Source organism: Amblyomma americanum, chromosome 9 (genome assembly GCF_052857255.1).
Source record: "Amblyomma americanum isolate KBUSLIRL-KWMA chromosome 9, ASM5285725v1, whole genome shotgun sequence".
NCBI classification, from domain to species: domain Eukaryota; kingdom Metazoa; phylum Arthropoda; class Arachnida; order Ixodida; family Ixodidae; genus Amblyomma; species Amblyomma americanum.
The window spans coordinates 109,921,869-109,939,693 of NC_135505.1; the positions used below are offsets into that span (position 1 = coordinate 109,921,869).

General features: G+C 44.5%; 1 protein-coding gene across 1 annotated transcript; it reads right to left on the bottom strand.

Annotated features, from left to right (window-relative positions):
- Positions 1–5,789: 5,789 nt before the first annotated feature.
- LOC144103588 (RING finger protein 151-like) lies at positions 5,790–16,724 on the bottom strand. The gene is made up of 3 exons (XM_077636263.1): positions 16,416–16,724; positions 10,244–10,492; positions 5,790–5,876 (listed from the first exon to the last, which is right to left on the bottom strand). The coding sequence occupies exons 1-3, from the start codon at positions 16,701–16,703 to the stop codon at positions 5,790–5,792; spliced, it is 624 nt and encodes a 207-aa protein (XP_077492389.1). The 5' UTR covers positions 16,704–16,724.
- Between the last annotated feature and the right edge of the window lie 1,101 nt (positions 16,725–17,825).

Sequence of the window (17,825 nt, forward strand, 5' to 3'; positions counted from 1 at the left end):
CTTAGACATATATTTATAAGAGGGGAAAGAAGATATGCACACAATGATAGAACCGAACATGAAGGGGCAAGCGGCGCCACAGACTAGAACCGCTCTTTGTTACTGTCGTTGTCCACGCCTACGGCCCTGACACGTCTCCCTGCTTAAATAGCACCGTCCTGGGGCTAAGTAAACAACGTAGGTTTGCGGCACGGTCCCAGACGGACCACATAAACGACAGGGGCGTAGCGTGCACGGCGCTGAAGAAATTAGGGAGTTAATTTCACAGGTTAGGTCGGTCCCTTGACGGAGCATGCGGCCGGGACAATTTACGGGACAGAAGCTGTTGAGACTGTCTGTTGCTGGAAGATGGAGGCCGCAAAATGTGGAGGGAGCTCGTAAAGAATAGTATGTTTAGATGGGAGTCGTAATGGGTCTACTCTCGCATTTACTGTTCAGACAGAAGTGCGCGTGCAATTTTCCGTTCTGTGTCGGCTCGTGCGATAGCATCATGTGCGTCGTCTGTGATGGAGGAGACAGCGGCAGCGGAAAACGTGTCCAAGAGAAAGTGAAGGTGCCGGACGACCAAGAAACAAAAAATCCAGAAAATTAACTGTGCTGTGCCGGGAAGAATACAGGCAGATGTGATGTAATCCAGCATCGCCCCAATCACGATGGTCGCTGGAGACATACATGGAAAGCACATCTGTCAGTGCCCTGTTGCGTTTTATACGGCCATTATTATATTCTTGGTAAGCTGTAGTAAATTTTAGTGGGTAGAACAGGAGTGGTGTATGTTGACGAATTTGTCACTGAAAGCAGCGGCCTCTGTCAGTGAGGACATATTGAATGGCTGCATTGTGAAGGATGACGTCTCTCAGAAGTTTGTTGGTAATATCTTTGACACAACTCGTTCCCAATGAAAAAGTGAATAAATACCTTGTCGCGCAGTTAGCGCCGACGGCAATTCATTCACTCCCATAAAAGGGCCCCAGAGAAGAGCCAAAAGGGTCGAGACTAATCCGAAACAACACTACACTCAACGGGTGTATCTAATGTCGCAAGGCACCATGAAAAACTCCGTCAGTAGGTTCATTGAAATGTAGAAAAACCGCAAAAAGCCATTGGTGAGTGTTCGCTAGGATGCTGCCCAGCAGGTCATTCAAGGCTATTATACAGGGCTGTACATTTATAAGTACACTATTAGAAAAAAAAATGTAGCGAAAAGGTAGTAAGTTAAGCAGTCAGAAACTCTGACTTCGTTTTAGAACTTTTTTGCTCTTTACTACCGTCATCAATGTATTGCCAGTATAAGTAGATGTTGCTACCTTTTTTCTAACAGTTTTCGCTAGCTAGCAATTCGTTAGAAACAGTTCCTTTAATCCCACACTTAAAAAGTCAAAGAATATAACTGACATTGACTCTTGTATGAGAGAGTTGGTCTTGTATTTAAACATTTCTGCAGCTGCAGGCGGTTAGGCGGACCAGCCAGTTTCTACAATTGCAGCTTGATAATTAAGGCTCGCATATCTTAGCTAAACGGGTAAGAGCCGCTAGCCAGCAACTGAGAGACAGATATACGAGTGTATATATAAGACGGAGAAATATCTACCTATGCACACGCACTAAGGGTATAACACGTGAACGACCCTTTTCTGGTTTGCGCTTTAATTTCAATTTGGACTTTTTTGCGTGCCCAGTAAGGTTGTTTGACGCAATCAATTTGAGTAACATGTACTTGGAATTCGCAATATGTACATGCCTAAGTGCACGAGTTACAGTCTGCACGGTCTGGTAGCTCTGATGGGCGTCGAGAATAAGTCAAATAGAAGATGCATATTTTTTATTTTGCACGGTGCAAACTTTAACAAGACATGCCAGCCTACCGTACGATGAGCCCAAGAACATATATGAAGGGTTTTTACCCATTTTCCTAATAAATACAAGTAGCTTTTTGTTTGCAACTGTAGCGGTCTTCACTATGTCCTTGAAGTAGTAACTTCCACTAGTGTAACTTTTGCTACCTCCAGCTACTAAGAAGGTAGTTATGTGTGTGACAACTAAGGGGTCATTGGTTTTGAATTCTCTGACTTCTCGCTGTAAAAACTATTACTTCCCGAAGTTTGGATTAGAACCGAGAGCCTCCGCATTGCGCGTACGGGGATCTAACAACCACGGTAAGGTTGCGCATGTCCTATCTTCAGCTATCTTCAACTGTCACTTTTCGTCAATGCCACCCTAACCATAGCGGTGGATATACATCGTCTGTCATACCGTAAATGTCAAGTGGACCGCGATCGGATGGTGAAAGGGGCAGGCATGCCAGATCCCTTTTATGTTACCTAAGGCTTCAAATCCACCTGAAGACAGGCCCTGATTAATCTATTGAGGAAGCCAGAACAGAAATATAGGGGCTTGTAAGAGTTGCTTATCAAGGAAGCCCACAGCCATTCAGAGCGCGGAAAACATCGGAAAATAGCCCTTTATTTTTATGTATTTCCTCCATAAATGAAAAATATATATTTTTATTCACTTTTTCTTAAACTGTTCCTGAAAATAAAGTAGATTATATATAAGCGATCCCACAGCTGGATATACAGAATTAACGCATTTGAAAACATTAGATACAGAAAGTACGAGTGCGTGTATTTATTAGCTATGCCGTGTCCGAGTCACTTCATCGGGTGGTGAAATAACGTTTTTCGAGCTCTAATATTAATTACGGGCAGGTTATTCCGACGTTTACATCAAGTGTTTGCGATATGTCACACGAACTAATTTTTTAGCGATGCAATTTTTGTTTAGCTACACAGTTTTTGTGGAAGCTCGATAGCTTTCCTTTGCAGCCGTATGGCTGCCCAAGAATCGGTGCTATTAATTACTTCCCTATTACAATTCTACTCCATCTTCGGGGATCCCCCCATAACACTGCTCGAATACCATTCCCACTACCAAGTGCTGATGAATTTGCTCTCGCGCTATCATCGCCTTGTCGTCGCGGTTAGCTCATTTGACAGGCGACTAATAATAATATTAATTTGGTTTTTGGGGAAAGGAAATGGCGCAGTATCTGTCTCATATATCGTTGGACACCTGAACCGCGCCGTAAGGGAAGGGATAAGGGAGGGACTGAAAGAAGAAAGGAAGAATGAGGTGCCGTAGTGGAGGGCTCCGGAATAATTTCGACCACCTGGGGATCTTTAACGTGCACTGACATCGCACAGCACATGGGCGCCTTTGCGTTTTTCCTCCATAAAAACGCAGCCGCCGCGGTCGCGTTTTTATGGAGGAAAAACTGTCCCGGTTAGGCGATGGTGCATGGTTGGAACCTCTGACCACGGGGCATTTTTTTTATATACAGAGTTTCTCGCCTTTGCGTTCTTTCCTTTGTAGTCTAATGGCTGCCTCGCCTCTAAGCAATATTTGAAGCGGTTATAGTTGATGTGAAAAGCTTTAAGATGGAATGCCGCATTTGTCTCGATCACGTGCAAAGGTGGACTGGAGCTACCCCTGCAAGCCACATGCCGGGATCGATACGTACCCTGCCATGTTGAAGTGAACAGAGAATGAGCCAAGTCACACGCAAAAAGTTAAAGGAGGGAACCTCATTTCTCCCGTCGCGGTGGCTCAGTGGTTAGGCGCTCGGCTATTGATTCGGAGTACCCGGGTTCGAACCCGACCGCGGCGGCTGCGTTTTTAAGGAGGCAAAACGCTAAGGCGCCCGTGCGCTGTGCGATGTCAGTGCACGCTAAAGATCCCCAGGTGGTCGAAATTATTCCGGAGCCCTCCTTTACGGCACCTGCGTCTTCCTTTCTTCATTCACTGCCACCTTTATCGCTTCCCTCACGGCGCGGTTCAAGTGTCCGCCGATATATGACACAGGTACTGCGCAATTTCCCTTCCCCCAAAACCAATTATTATTATTATTAACCTCATTCCGAATATTTAACATCAGTTCATCACGTTTTCAAATAGCAATGCCCGAAAGCTGGTCATTTATAATGCATATCGTCCACGCCGGCATATCGTTTCAACAAGGCAAGAGCGGAGCTAGTTGGTGCCTCATACTGAAGATATCGCGCTAATTGGAAACAGGAGAACGTGAACACAGACCGTCACCTTCTTCTCCATAGAAGCGCCAGGCCATTTTAAGTAAATCAGTGGAAAGTACGCTCTTCCGTCTGTGTTCGTGTCATCCGGCAGCACTTAGCGCAATTTCCTTAGTATGCCATTTCAACTGGTTAATAATTCTTTACGCCTTTGCTTTCACTTTAGGAGCCCAATTCGGGTTTATTTTCAAGGTGATGGTACACACATTCCTCATTCCTCCCCCCCACCCTCTCCATTTCACCCCAGGCTCCCATCCTAGGAGGCGAATCAGGCATCAACTCAGAATGAGACACCATGCGTTTGCTTTCAGGGCATTTCATACCAGACATGCCAGACGCAGCAGTGAGTAATTTTCGATTGGTTAAAAAATATAATGAAAACTTACAGGAACTCTGGAAACCTACGCCTGAAATGTTTTTGCTGAAAAAAAATTGGTCAATGAACAGAGCAGTTGGGACATTTCGAAAATCAGTGACACCTGGCAGCGCGCAATAACTTCTTATAAGGAATCCAAATATTGTCACTTTTTGCTTGACGTAGAGGCCGGCGGCGAGCACAATTGGTGACAGCAGGAGCACAAGAACACAGGAACAGGCAGGTACGCCAGCAGCAGCATCGTCTTCGGCACGCGGCAATCGCGCTTCAACTGTCTCTTCGCTACATTAATTACACACCACTACGAGATGTATTAGTGACAAATTCTAGCTTTCTAAGTTATTCGGGCCATGTATTTCTTTGCGGTAGAATAATTTGTCTTTCAATATAAATAAAACATAAAACTGTTGCCATTCCTTTATATTATTCTTAAATATACCGACTTACAATCCGAAATTAAAAAATGACCGTTGTGTTTTCAGAAATGCCTATTTACTATGCCAACTGTTGTAGCAGATAATTAAAATAGTCCGGAAGCTGCAAGAAAGTACCTCCACCCATAAGCACCCGTTTTTTTTTCACCCTGTCGTGGCTCAAGTAAAAATAGAAGTGATGGCATAATTTCCCTCCCTCTCCTCTTTCACCTGTCTCCCATCCTTTTGGACGCTATTCAGGTACAAATTCGTCATAAAAATGATGCAATTTTGTTATATTATTCTGAAAAATACCTGCTTGCTATCCGGAATTAAGAAATTACCATTTTGTTTCCAGAACTTCCTGTTTGCTATGCCAATGCTTAGCAGATGAATGAAATAATCCGCAAGTTGCACAAAAGTACGTTTCTAGCCTTAAGCACCCATTTATTTAACCCTGACGTGGGTCAAGTAAAAATTGAAGTGATAGAATAATTACCTCCTTCTCCCCCTTTCACCTCAGTGTCGCATCCTTTAGGACGCTATTCAGGTAAAAGCTCGTCATAAAAAATGATGCCGTTTTGTTATATTAGTCTGAAAAATACCGACTTGCTATCTGGAATTAAGAAATGACCATTTTATTTCCAGAAATGCCTATTTACAATGCCAACTGTTGTAGCAGATGAATAAAATAATACGGATGTTGTAGAAAAGTACGTTTTCAGCCATAAGCTCCCGTTTATTTCACCCTGACGTAGCTGAAGGTAAAATAGAAGGCATAGAGTGCACTACTCTCTTTCATTTCTACCTTTTATTCAAAATGTATTTTGTTTTAAGCGGCAAGAGGAGGAGGAGAACAACTTTATTACTTCAGAAAATAAAAAGACGTAACTTGGGGTTGTGGCTAGGCGATCAGAAGAAGTTCGAGATGACCTCGGTGGCTCGCTCAAGGGCCTGGCGTTGGATAGCCAGGTACAAGCCCAGCAGCGCAGCATTCCTCTGCTCAAAAGTACTTAGCGATAGCTCTGGTTTAGGGACGTCGACTGGTAAGCCCACAAGATGAGGCGCCGTCGGGGTACAGCAACCGGGAAACAGTGTGGCATATAAAGGCGGCGTAGTGAGACAGCGTTTGCAGCTGTCGCCAAAGGACCGTTTCAGATCTGGGCAGAAATTAATCACCCTGAGGAAACTGGAGTCGTTACAAAAAGTTTCGAAATTGGTGCCCTCGTTCCGTAATGTGCGTCTTGTCTTAGTGTATCTACACCGAAGGACAGAGAATGGTAGACGATATTTAGAGTTCCCACACGAAATGTAGACTTCTCGTTGGTAATTAAGAGTTTCACTGTAAGCAGACATCAGAGGAGGCAGTAGCCAAAGAGATATTCGAGGGAAATGTTTTACCTTTTCACTGCATGGGCTACATATGCATAAGTGAGGCAATTTATAAAAAATAAAGGATTTCATCCCTTTCGCACATCAGAATCTGCAGAAACAGCACGACTTATATTTAGAGACGATCATGGTTCACCCATAGGACAAAAACTGAACCGGACCTCACCGCCGGCGTGTTTCGTGTTGCCTGCCGCTGAGGTGGAGACTTTGTTCCGACAAGTGCTCTGCGAGGCGCGTGGTTTGCGCGATATTATTCAGATATAAAGTATTTGTGTTTGTGGATTCCGTGCCCTTTGTTGGGGTCCGCTCTATAGACCACGTCGGTTTTCCTCGTTTTCTGCTTTTGGCTCCCAGGTTCTAAAATGATCTCGCTAATCGCATTTCTTCACTATGGACAGGTCCCTGTCAGATGATAATATCCATCGAATGCCATGCGACATCTGCTGTTTCTTTAGCTTCAGCCTTCAATATGCAAGACTGCGAGCGACGGAACACTGAAGTGGTTGTCTATCATAAACGTCGTGTCATGCCAGGTGCCTTACTCTGCGATGAAGAAGCGTTAAGAGGCGACACACCTAGCGACGAGAGCGCTCATACAAATTGTTTTTGTCGCTTTGAAAAATTCATTTCGAAACCGCCATCGCCTCTGTTTTTGCTTGGGCATTCTCAGGGTAAATTAAACGGGCCTTTTTGGTTCGAAGCTCACTCTTCTGTTCCTTCAGTACTGTTTTTTTACTTCGACGTAATCAGTTCCACCAGCTATCAAAACGTTTACACGGAATAGACGTCTTAGAAAACAAAATGCTTCTTTTCTAAGTTGACGGAGTAATCTCATATTTACCAAATCATAAAATGAAATAACTTTTACGTTTTGTATACATTGTAAACTGTTTATTGTGCCCCAATATACATGACTGAAATCACATAGAAAGCCAGAATCTTTAAAATGTCATTAAAATAATTATGAACTGTGTTCTAATATATCATTTTTGTCAATTACTGAGCGGTGCTTTCTTTCACGTTATTTCAAAATGTTCAATCTGCGCTCCAACCACGAACGAAATTTTACGGGAAATATACTTCAGCTTACATTTCATGACTTTTTTTCAAGAAATCTGGGATAGTGGACCGCAACGTCACGGTCGTTCTGGCGTGGAGTGATCCCTATATCTCGACCATAACGTGGAGGGAATGACGGTATGTGCACAACTATTAAAAAAACAACTTCAATTTTTTTAGATTTCGTACCCAGTCGTGTGTTATGAACCGTGTTCTCTAAACCAAGCGAGAACATTAAAGCGTTTGTAGTATCATCTGACAGGTCCCCGTCTGGTGATACCTCCCATCGAATGCCACACGACATCTGCTGTTTCTTTGCCATCAGTCTTCAATATGCAAGACTGCGAGCGACGGCAGACTTAATTGGTTGTCTGGCATAGACTTCGTGTCATGCCAGGTGCCTTACTCTGCGATGAAGAAGCGTTAAGAGACGACCCACCTAAAGACGAGAGAGCTCATACATTTTTTTTTTGTCGCGTTGAAAAAAAATTATTTCAAAACCACGATCCCATTTGTTTTTGTTTAGGCACACTCAGGGTAAAATAAACGGGCCTTTTTGGTTCGAAGCTCACTTTTATGCTCCTTCAGTACTGTTTCTTTACTTCGACATAATCAATTCTATCAGCTGTAAAAACGTTTACAGGGAACAGACGTCTTAGGAAACAACTCGCTTCTTTTCTAATTTGAAGGAGTAATTTCGTATTTACAAAATCACAAAATGAAATAAATTTTATATTTTGTATACATTCTAAACTATTTAATGTGCACCAATGTTCTAACATCTAATTTTTTGTCAATTTCTGAGCGGTGCTTTGTAACATGCTAGGCCGAAATGTTCAAACTGCGCTCTAATCACGAATAGAATTTTTCGTAAAATATACTTCAGCTTAGTTTTCATGAATGTTTTTTTTTTTCAAATCAAGGACGCTAGAGCGCAATGTCCGGGTAATTTGGCGTGGAATGATTTTAATATCTTGACCATAAAGTGAAATGAGTGACGGTACCGCCACAACTATTTAATAAGCACCTTCAATTTTTTTCAAATTAATAATGCAGTCCTGTTTGCTAAACGTGTTCTCTAAACCAAGCAATAAAAATAAAGCATGCGTCCTTCACATTCGAAAGGAGCGAACTGCTTACCAAATTTTACTTTGAACTGCCTGGAACAGTCAGAACGAGCAGCTAGGATTTGGGGCAACGCGACAAGTTCCCGTTCGGTGACCTTCTTGATCCATTGGACCTTCGTGAAAAACTGAGTTCTGAGCGGAATATTAAGCGCTTAGTGAGACCAGCAGTGATTTTGAAACTGTACTTCCTGCAAAAGTTTCTCGGACACCAATGTTCTCGCCCTGCAAAAAACCGTACAGGTGTTAGTGTTATTTCCCAAATGGGACAGGCTCACCCAAGAAGGCAAGGTCAGGAATAAATGCAGCGTGCATCTCGTCAAATCATTGTTTTTTATTGATTTTCGTCATGACAAAAGGGGTTACAAGCGGCACGTTACCTTCTGCTGCATTGCGCTTTACAGGCGTTGAATAACATCCTACACTGAAAGACAAAAAATAAAAACTGATCATAATGTGGATTTACTGCTTGCTGTAAACGTAATTCCTACAGTTCGTAGACCAAGTTAAAAGCCATGTTTTGAAGCACCCTGACCGTTTTTTCGTTACGCACTCTGTCCTCACATGCGCAAACTAACATTTTGAAGAGATCGTTCCTGTTTTCGGTTCATTGTGACTGACGCACTGGCAATTACAGAAGCCCATTAAGCCACAGTCAACAGCATGATGAAAAACACTCATTAAAAAGTAAAGAAGATAAAAACTGCGCCTAGAACAGTGCGTCAGGCGTTTTCTTGCAATAATTGCAATTTCGTTATCTTCGGCCCGACTAATACAAAAGAAGCTTACTAGACGCAATTCAGGAAAGGAAGAGAATAGACGGAGGAGGTTGTCCATACTAGATAGGCTAAACTTTACCAATAAAATGCTGTAATAGATGCGAGAGGAAAGGAATCGCTTCCACCCGACGTCTTCTGCCAGCGAGGCTCATGGCAGCACTTCCCATATAATCCGAAGTGTGTCCCCGAACATGTAGCCGAAGTGCGCGAGAGTGCGCAGGTTAAAGGATGGATATGGGAAAAAACCTGATGGGTTACTTGATGCTGTAGGCTTTTGTACCTGTACACATTCACGGGGTGGCTTAATTTCAACGAAGCTTTGCGCCAAACCTTCTCGTGGGTGTATGACCCCCAGCCGTATCTTGTGCTGGAATGGCCATTCAACAGCGTCGTCGTTGTCACCCTTTTGCAAGAGCATCCTCACATAAAGGTGCACTGATTCACTATCCTTAATGAATTCCACTCCAGGTACCATGCAGTAGCCACACAGGTACACCTGGTAGCTCTTGTACGCAGTCCAGCCTTTCTTCAGCGCTTTTTCTTCGAGCGACAGTACGCCTTTGACATCGAAGATCACATGCTGTCCTCGTGGTTGATCTCTTCGAAGCAGTGTGCTAATGTGGTTCAGAGTCTTTTCGCTATTCTCAAGAGTTTCAACTTTCATTTCATGAATTGATGCTACAATTTGCGAGCACTTATCGTAGATCTGTCTCGTTGTGGTCGCCAACTCATCCTTACTTTTTTTTTCCAAAGATTTTATGTTGCTCGATGTGTTATCATTCCGCGTTGTCAAGTGCTCTTCCAACTGCTCATTATCACTGGCGATTTCGCACACACCTGTTGTCACACTTTCTTCAATTTGGCTCTTTGGAAGCGTCAGTTTTCCTACTAGCGCTTCTTTAAAAGTCTTTATCCCATGGGGCATTTTGTTCAGTCTATCTCCGTGGCACTGAACATCACTAATTAGCTGCCCTAGATGCGCTCTAGTCTCCTCCGCCGGCTCCTTAATGACTCGTTGGAAAGATGTTGAAAATGCTGCGTCTTCCGTGTTGTTGAGCTGATGGCCAGACTCGGGTGCAAGAGGCGTCGACGGTGTTGCACAGTCCAATCTCAGGTGTGCGCACACATCGCTGCAAAGTACCGAGGCCGAACACTTGGGGCACCGTGCAGAGTGGTGTCGACATTCTTGTTGGAAATGCTCGGAGAGCAGGGAAGCAGCCACCACAGTTCCACAGCCGTTTTTTGCGTTCCAGCATTTAACCTGCAATGAATAAATCAATAATGTGCACAAAACTGTAGCGGTTGTAATGGTCTCACGGCAGCAGTTTAGGGTGCGGTATTCCTGAACCGTGTTCGCTGCTGAGAGTCCTCTCAGTTTAATTTTTCTAACTGCCTAGAGGTATTTACTTATTTTCGAGTGTTGCTTCGTGAGGAAAATTAGTAATAGCGGCAACAGGTATGTTCGCAGGCATTCTGAGGGCGTCATTGTCAACGCCCCTCATATATGCCGATTGCATGGAGATTCTGCGGAAGTGATCCAGTCTAGGAGTGAGTTTTCGGCAAGGTCTCACGGAAGGTTGGCTTAAATGGCGCATTGCAGAAGACAGCAGGTAAACATGAACCTTATTTGAAGGAAGAACGGACCTCCTTGCCCTGTCTGAAATTTCCTTACTCGGTTTAGTCGCACTTAAGCCCGTAGTAGTTCTGGTAGGCTTTCGGCTGTAATCGCACCGACGCTAATGTGGTCCTCTTAACCTTAGCCCCTTTTTCAGTCCTTGTGGCATTTTTCATGGCCCGAAGGAGGACAGAGTCGTGTGTGAGGTTGAGGAGGAGGGAAAAGATGAAGGTGTTAGCGCGATAACAGTGTGAACGGGTGTGCACACACTTGTCTGTCTTATACCGACGTTGTACTTTTAAACAGAATGGGCGAGCGAGCTTTCAGAGGCCTGTGCACTGACGCTGCCGTAGGCTGCATGAACTCAGTCTTTCGGATATAACACAGCAGCCAGGTGTTTTAAACGGATGCAAGGAGCGCTACAAGGCATCTTAGACGCCGAGAAGAGCGGCGGACTAGCGCTCCGAGTACGAAACTTTCAGCGACTCGAATAATTTAGCTACAACAATGATAAAACCTGGAGTATTTTTAGATGTGAATAAATAATGGAATTAGGATATTTCACTGAAATTGAGAATATTAAATTTCCTAAACGAGGACCATTGGGGGATAACACTTCTAGACTAAGATGTGTCAGTGACATGTTAAGCTAAACAACAGACAGCTCACAAAAAATACCGACAGCACACAATCCGAGCAGCCGTGTTGGACCCGTGTGATATAGTGATAATGCACAAAAAGTAATTCTAAGTTTGTGATAAACAATCTGCATAGATTGCATTTCAAAAGTTCGATCATTTTGCTTGGCGGCGATCTACAGGTACTGGATACAAAGCGTAATCTTTTTCAACGTTGCCCACTTAAAACATATCCGACGGCACTGAATTTAGCCCTACTCAGCCTGCCGCTACTAAAACTTATTCTTGTTAGCTCTTGTTTAAAAAATGTGTCGTTCTTTAGGCTGTATTTCCTCTACTGCTGCAGCTACCGCTTTTCGTGTGAAGCCCACAAGGCTGGATCTCGCTATTGTAGCACAAACAGGGTTTATAATTTTTTATGTCAGACCAATGCTGATAGTAACCACCTCCCCCCGACGTCCCTTATGACATAATTTTTCTTGCAAACTTAGTTCACTTATTTGTGTGTGTGAGAGAGTGAGAGTGTGAGAGTGTGTGAGTGTGAGAGTGTGAGAGTGTGAGAGTGTTTGACTGTGTGAGTGTGAGTGTGTGAGAGTGAATGTGAGTGTCTGTGTGTGCGTGTGATTCAGCAATGCCGCATTTCCTAAAAATTGTGTACCTATCCTTTTCATCCGCTTTTTACCCATCTGTGCGCTTAATAAAATCGAATTCTGGTTAAGACGTTTCTGCTATATATTTTTTCGCGTGCACTGTGGTCGCCGTTTTTCTCAGAACGTTTTTTGCGGTCAATTTACCCACGTGAAATGTGAAAATACAAAGTTTTGGGATGCTTGAAATTAATAAGTAAATAAACAAGATTCTCACTATACCAATGTTGATTAACTTCGGTCGTGATTAACTTCGGTCGTGAGCAGCGTGAATGAAAACTATATATCACCCTTCTCCGCGTGGTAGATTTGCAGACATTTTACTGCTGCGGGGTATGCGAAGGTTACGATACACAACACTCGGTCCCTAGTATAGCTCTTGGAACGATCCCACAATCCAGCCTCTCGAGGGGGAGGGGAGGTGGTAGGTACTGATTCATGATTTATAGGAGATTAAAGGGAAGCTGAAGCACTTTTCGAAAATATTCAGCTCCATGCAATATTTTATAGTTTTTAGTTAACTGAACAAAAATATCTCATTCAAGAAGGGCAGAAATAAAATTGGCTGTGGTTTAGCTCTGGTTAACCTTAGTTGAATTGCGAAAGCTTCGTTTCCTCGGCACGTCGTCTACGCAGCGTCTCATTCCGACGCTCTCGAGAACTCAAACCGGTCTCTTCCGCAGTTGGAGACTCACTCCGGGACGTGGCACGAATTCTTCTAGCCGCATCTTCGTTACGACGCTTCTTGAGTCGTGCGGCGCGCTCTTCTGTCGTCTGTTGAGAGCATTGTCTCTTCCTCCCTTCGTTTTGTCGTTGTTGCGTCTATTTCGCGCTTCTATTACGACTACAATACACTGAGGAAAAGCACTTTATATATATATATATAGCCAAAAAGTCACAACTAGTACGATTAGCTTGGTTTATTCCCGAACGGTTTCAGACGGTGGACCGTCCTTCATGAGGATTTAAAATCCTGATGAAGGACGGTCCACCGTCTGAAACCGTTGGTGAATAAACCAAGAAAATCTTACCAGTTGTGACCTTTTCACTGTGCAAGTTTTCACTGGCCCGTTGAGCAATGCCGACACTGATTCCCCTATTATATATATATATATATATATAGATTTAAGAGAAGTGGGCACTTCTCTTAAATCTTTATTCTGCGGAGCCAACGCAACCTACGTTCGTAACATATATATATATATATATATATATATATATATATATATATATCATGTGTCGTACATGTGTGCCATTGCCAACTAATTAAGAAGTCGAAGAAGATCGCTGTAACTGCAGTCTTGAGAAAGGACAGGCCCTGTCCGAAACGTCGACTCAAAATAAATCTATGGCTAAATGAAGCGTTCCTCAACTTTGCATATATATATATATATATATATATATATATATATATATATATATATATATATATATATATATATATATATATATATATATATATATATATATATATATATATATATATATATATATATATATATATATATATATATATATATATATATATATATATATATATATATATATATATATATCGCGGGCCAAAGCGGCGTTTGTTCCGTCCGCTGAGGCGGTGGGCCCCGCGTTTCCGTCTAAAAAACCGCTTTTTGTGTTTCAAAGCGGAAGCTTTACTACTCCAGCCGCTGTCGCCTAGCAACGCCGCAGCCGCAATCCCAACAGATGGCGCCGCCGTCGTCGCTTGCGGCACCAGATGTGTTCCGCTGGGGTACAGGCAGAGGAGGTGTCGCCTCGCGGGGAGGGGGTTTATATATATATATATATATATATATATATATATATATATATATATATATATATATATATATATATATATATATATATATATATATATATATATATATATATATATCTGGTGCCGCAAGCGACGACGGCGGCGCCATCTGTTGGGATTGCGGCTGCGGCGTTGCTAGGCGACAGCGGCTGGAGTAGTAAAGCTTCCGCTTTGAAACACAAAAAGCGGTTTTTTAGACGGAAACGCGCCCCACCGCCTCAGCGGACGGAACAAACGCCGCTTTGGCCCGCGATTGGTCCAGTCCGTCGTGACGTCATCCACGGGGATCACCGGCCAGCATCGACGGCGTTGCTGCGTAACACGTTGATTCGACTGGCTTAAGAACTACGTTTTAGAAATAATGAATAATTCAAGCAGTGTTCAACACTTTGGACTCCAACCTACATGTTCGAGTCATCAGCGGCTTCGAAAAACGGCGGAACCAACGACGTCGCTGAGTGCGCCGGCAGGGAAAGTCAAGGCGGGACATTTTCAGTTGTTGGAAATCTCGACTGATATGTGTGTTGTGCGTAGCTGCATGCGCGTGGATATTTTGTGTAGGTGCGTATGCAAGTGACAATAAAAAAAAGAGGAAATTGCGTCCTAACGTTGTTGTCTACCGCTGCATCATAAGAGTCTTCTTACACACTTCTTGTAACGCCTGTAAACATGATCGAACTCGGATCGCAGGCATGCCTACAGGAGCTGCACGAGTTAAAGAATGAGTGTGTTCATTTACTTATGGTGACGTGCCTGATTACACCCGAATGAATCTCTCGGGTGCACTATTCCTTCTGCCGCATGTACGGGCTACGGTCGAACCACGAAATTTCGGCACTTACCCCATTACGCTGGGGTTTTTTTTTCGCATGCTGAACACCCCTTTGAAAAATAGCTATGGCTGTGTTTCGGAGATACCAATGCTGCTCTTCAAGACTAGTGTTTTGCGAGATATAGTTGGTGCTGTTTCGGATCGAGATGACGAGCAGAATTACTTGTGGCGGATATATGCGTACCACGGCTCGACGATTTGCCGTTCTGGCGCAAGGGCAAATTTGCATGAATTCCGGCACCATTGTCGATCGTCAGTCATGACCAAGCGTTCATGAATGCAAATGTTTGCAATGCTCAAGTATACTAGGTTGATATAATCGGTTTTTTGTTCAATTAGGAACAGCTACATGTGCTGCGCGCTTATGAAAGATTAAGAGGATTGCTAGGGCTGCCAGGAGGTGGAAGGAATAAGGAAAAAGCAAAAAGGCACACAGTGCCCAACGAGCTGAAAAGAGTTCAAGACTGTGCCTCAGAAAGGCAGCGCTAGAAGTGTCTTTAGCTGAGCATGGATGTGAACCAGCTAGAAAAGACAAGTTTTTATACACAATTCAGAAACTAATATAACTGAAAGAGAAAAATTGGTGCACTTATTTTGTACGGTCATTTTCGGTATGCTGCGTACCACCAGTGTCTGGTTAACGTGCGAGAGGCTGGGGGAGAACAACCGATGAATTCTACCAAACAATGTAGTGAGCGCTGTTCGAGTTACCTTGCCAAAAGTGGTTCATATTCAGGCTTGAAGCATTAAACAATTAAACAGAACGCCCGAACCAGACAAAGCAAATGGCACAGGGAGAATATTACGTTGATCGACAGTTCCCCAGAAAGCGGGCCACAGCGGAGCAAACACAGTCGAACGGCGGGCCGACTCTACGTGAATAGCGTCACTTCCGCCAGTTCCTCCTTTTTGCAGTCCCCCCCCACCCGCCGCTTCCGGAAGCGACGACGGACAGAATCGAGAAAAAATGTAAATACATGATCTAAAAGGTCTCTTCTTCCCAACCACTTTGTTTTATTCCATTTGAAAACCGTTTCAGCTTCCCTTTAATGTCCAAAATCGACTAATGCTATGAGGGACGCCGTAGTGAAGGGCTCCGCAAATTTGGACCACCATGGGTTACTTAACGGGCACTGACATCGACAGCACTCGGGCCTCCAGAATTTCGCCTCAATCAAAATTCAACCGCCGGGGCCGCGTTCGAACCCGCGTCTTTCGGGGCAGCAGCCGAGCGGCATAACACCTCAGCCACCGCGGCGGCCTTGGGGGGTAGGTTCTCGTCAATCATCGGTAACCGTATAGTCTGCTAAAGGCTCTAGGTGGACATCCCAAATTAACGGAGATACCTATGCAGTTTGGTACATAATTATGGATGAAAGAGAGCGCGACACGCGGGACAAGAAAATAACCGGCGAACAATTGAGTACTGCGGCACCCCGCAATATGGCACTGTAGTACAGTAGAGGGAAGGTATTTGGTGAGCAGTCAAAGCGAATGATTCCATCTGTTCCTTTCTTCTCCCGTGTGTTTCGCTGTGGATTCTTTCGTAACATTGAAATACTTTCTCTTGCCGGAAAAAAGGGAGGAAATGACGGTCGAAGACAATTGGAAGGAAAAGGGTGGAAGTTTAGTGACCAACCTGTTGTCTCAGGAGCTGCTCTCGAGGAAGGTCCCTCCACTCGACGTCGTCTTCTTTGTGCCACTCATGGCCGTCGAGCGGACAAACGTGGGAGCTTTCTTGGTGACACTGCTCGTAGCAGGAGTCGCACAGCACGTGCGCGCAGGACAGCAACGCGGTTCTCCTGCGCACCAGTCCGCAGGCACTGCACACCCTCTTCGTCTGAATGGGCTTCACGAAACTCAGAGGTCTCCAGTCGAGGTCCGGGCTGAAGCCGACCAGAGTGCATTCGGAAGCTGCAGGCGGCATCGCTCTTCACGCTCGATCGCTGCCACACCGAATGAAAAACTGCAATTTTCCACCCCTCGACGTGCTGGCTGTTATCTGTTTTCTTTTGTGGGCGGTCTTAAGGGCGGCTATCACAGCGGCATCGGCTGCCTTTCGCGGAACGTATCGCCTGCTGCGGCCGTTTGAATTTAGTTATCTTTCATGCTGCAACTACCAGCTCCATTAGAACCGTAGCTCAGGCGTTTTTTTTTTATTTCCGCAAGGAACCAAGCAAATAAAAACAAAAATTACTGTTGGCCTAGCTCTGTTAGGCCAGGATATACGTAGCGAAAGCTAAGCGACAACTGGATCGGAAGAGTTAATATACGAATCCCATGCTTTCACGACATGCGCCTTTATTCATGATGAAGCCCTGAGCCGCGAGGATATGCTGTCCCACAAGAGCAGCCAAGCTGGCTTTCCTATCTATACGCATGTGTGTAGCTCCCAGGCTTGGATGTTTTGAAAGGAGGGGTCATGCAGGGCTATGGTGGCCTGGTGTTTTTCGGCGTACAGGTGCTTAGGCTTTTCTTATCGGCACTATTTTCATGCAATAAAGAAAAAAAACAGAGCCGTCATAGGAGAGCGGTAGCGTCTCCGCGTCGAACGCCAGAAGCCGTGGTTCGGTTTCCAGCCTTGACACAAGTTTTTTTTTTATTCCGCGAATGTGCGGGGGTTTCAGTGTCTCCCATAGAAAGCGCCGCCGAATACGTTGGTTAGCACGTAAGGGCAGGTAAGAGAAAGGGCGGGTAAGGGCAGCTCCACGGCGAAACGGGTGGTGTGACGTGATGCCAGATGGCGCAGCGCGCGCGCGGCTTCTGCCAGCGACAGCCGTAGCTAGGCAACGGCGCTGTGCCTCCTCCTCAGGAGTGCCACAGCGAAATCGCAAGTTCGTGGCCATTGTGGCTGTCGCTGCAAGACTGTCTTCATCGCGTTAAGGTCGATATTAAACTTTGGTGCGGAATACTAATCGAGACGCCCTGTTTGAATATTGCATCGCAGGCACTGAGTCCCGGGTAGGAAATTAAGGCTAGTATCATTTTCAACTACTCCGAATCTGGCGACTGGTTGCGAACTGATGCTTAAAACTGATAGATCCCTGTC

What these genes read in the sequence shown, in the direction of transcription:
- LOC144103588 (XM_077636263.1), bottom strand. Translation starts at nt 16,703, where the DNA reads ATGCCGCCTGCAGCTTCCGAATGCACTCTGGTCGGCTTCAGCCCGGAC. An exon ending in AGCAGCTCCTGAGACAACAG is followed by an intron (nt 10,493 to 16,415) that starts GTTGGTCACTAA and finishes TATTCATTGCAG; the next exon opens with GTTAAATGCTGGAACGCAAA. An exon ending in TTTCAACATCTTTCCAACGA is followed by an intron (nt 5,877 to 10,243) that starts GTCATTAAGGAG and finishes ACTTTTGAGCAG; the next exon opens with AGGAATGCTGCGCTGCTGGG.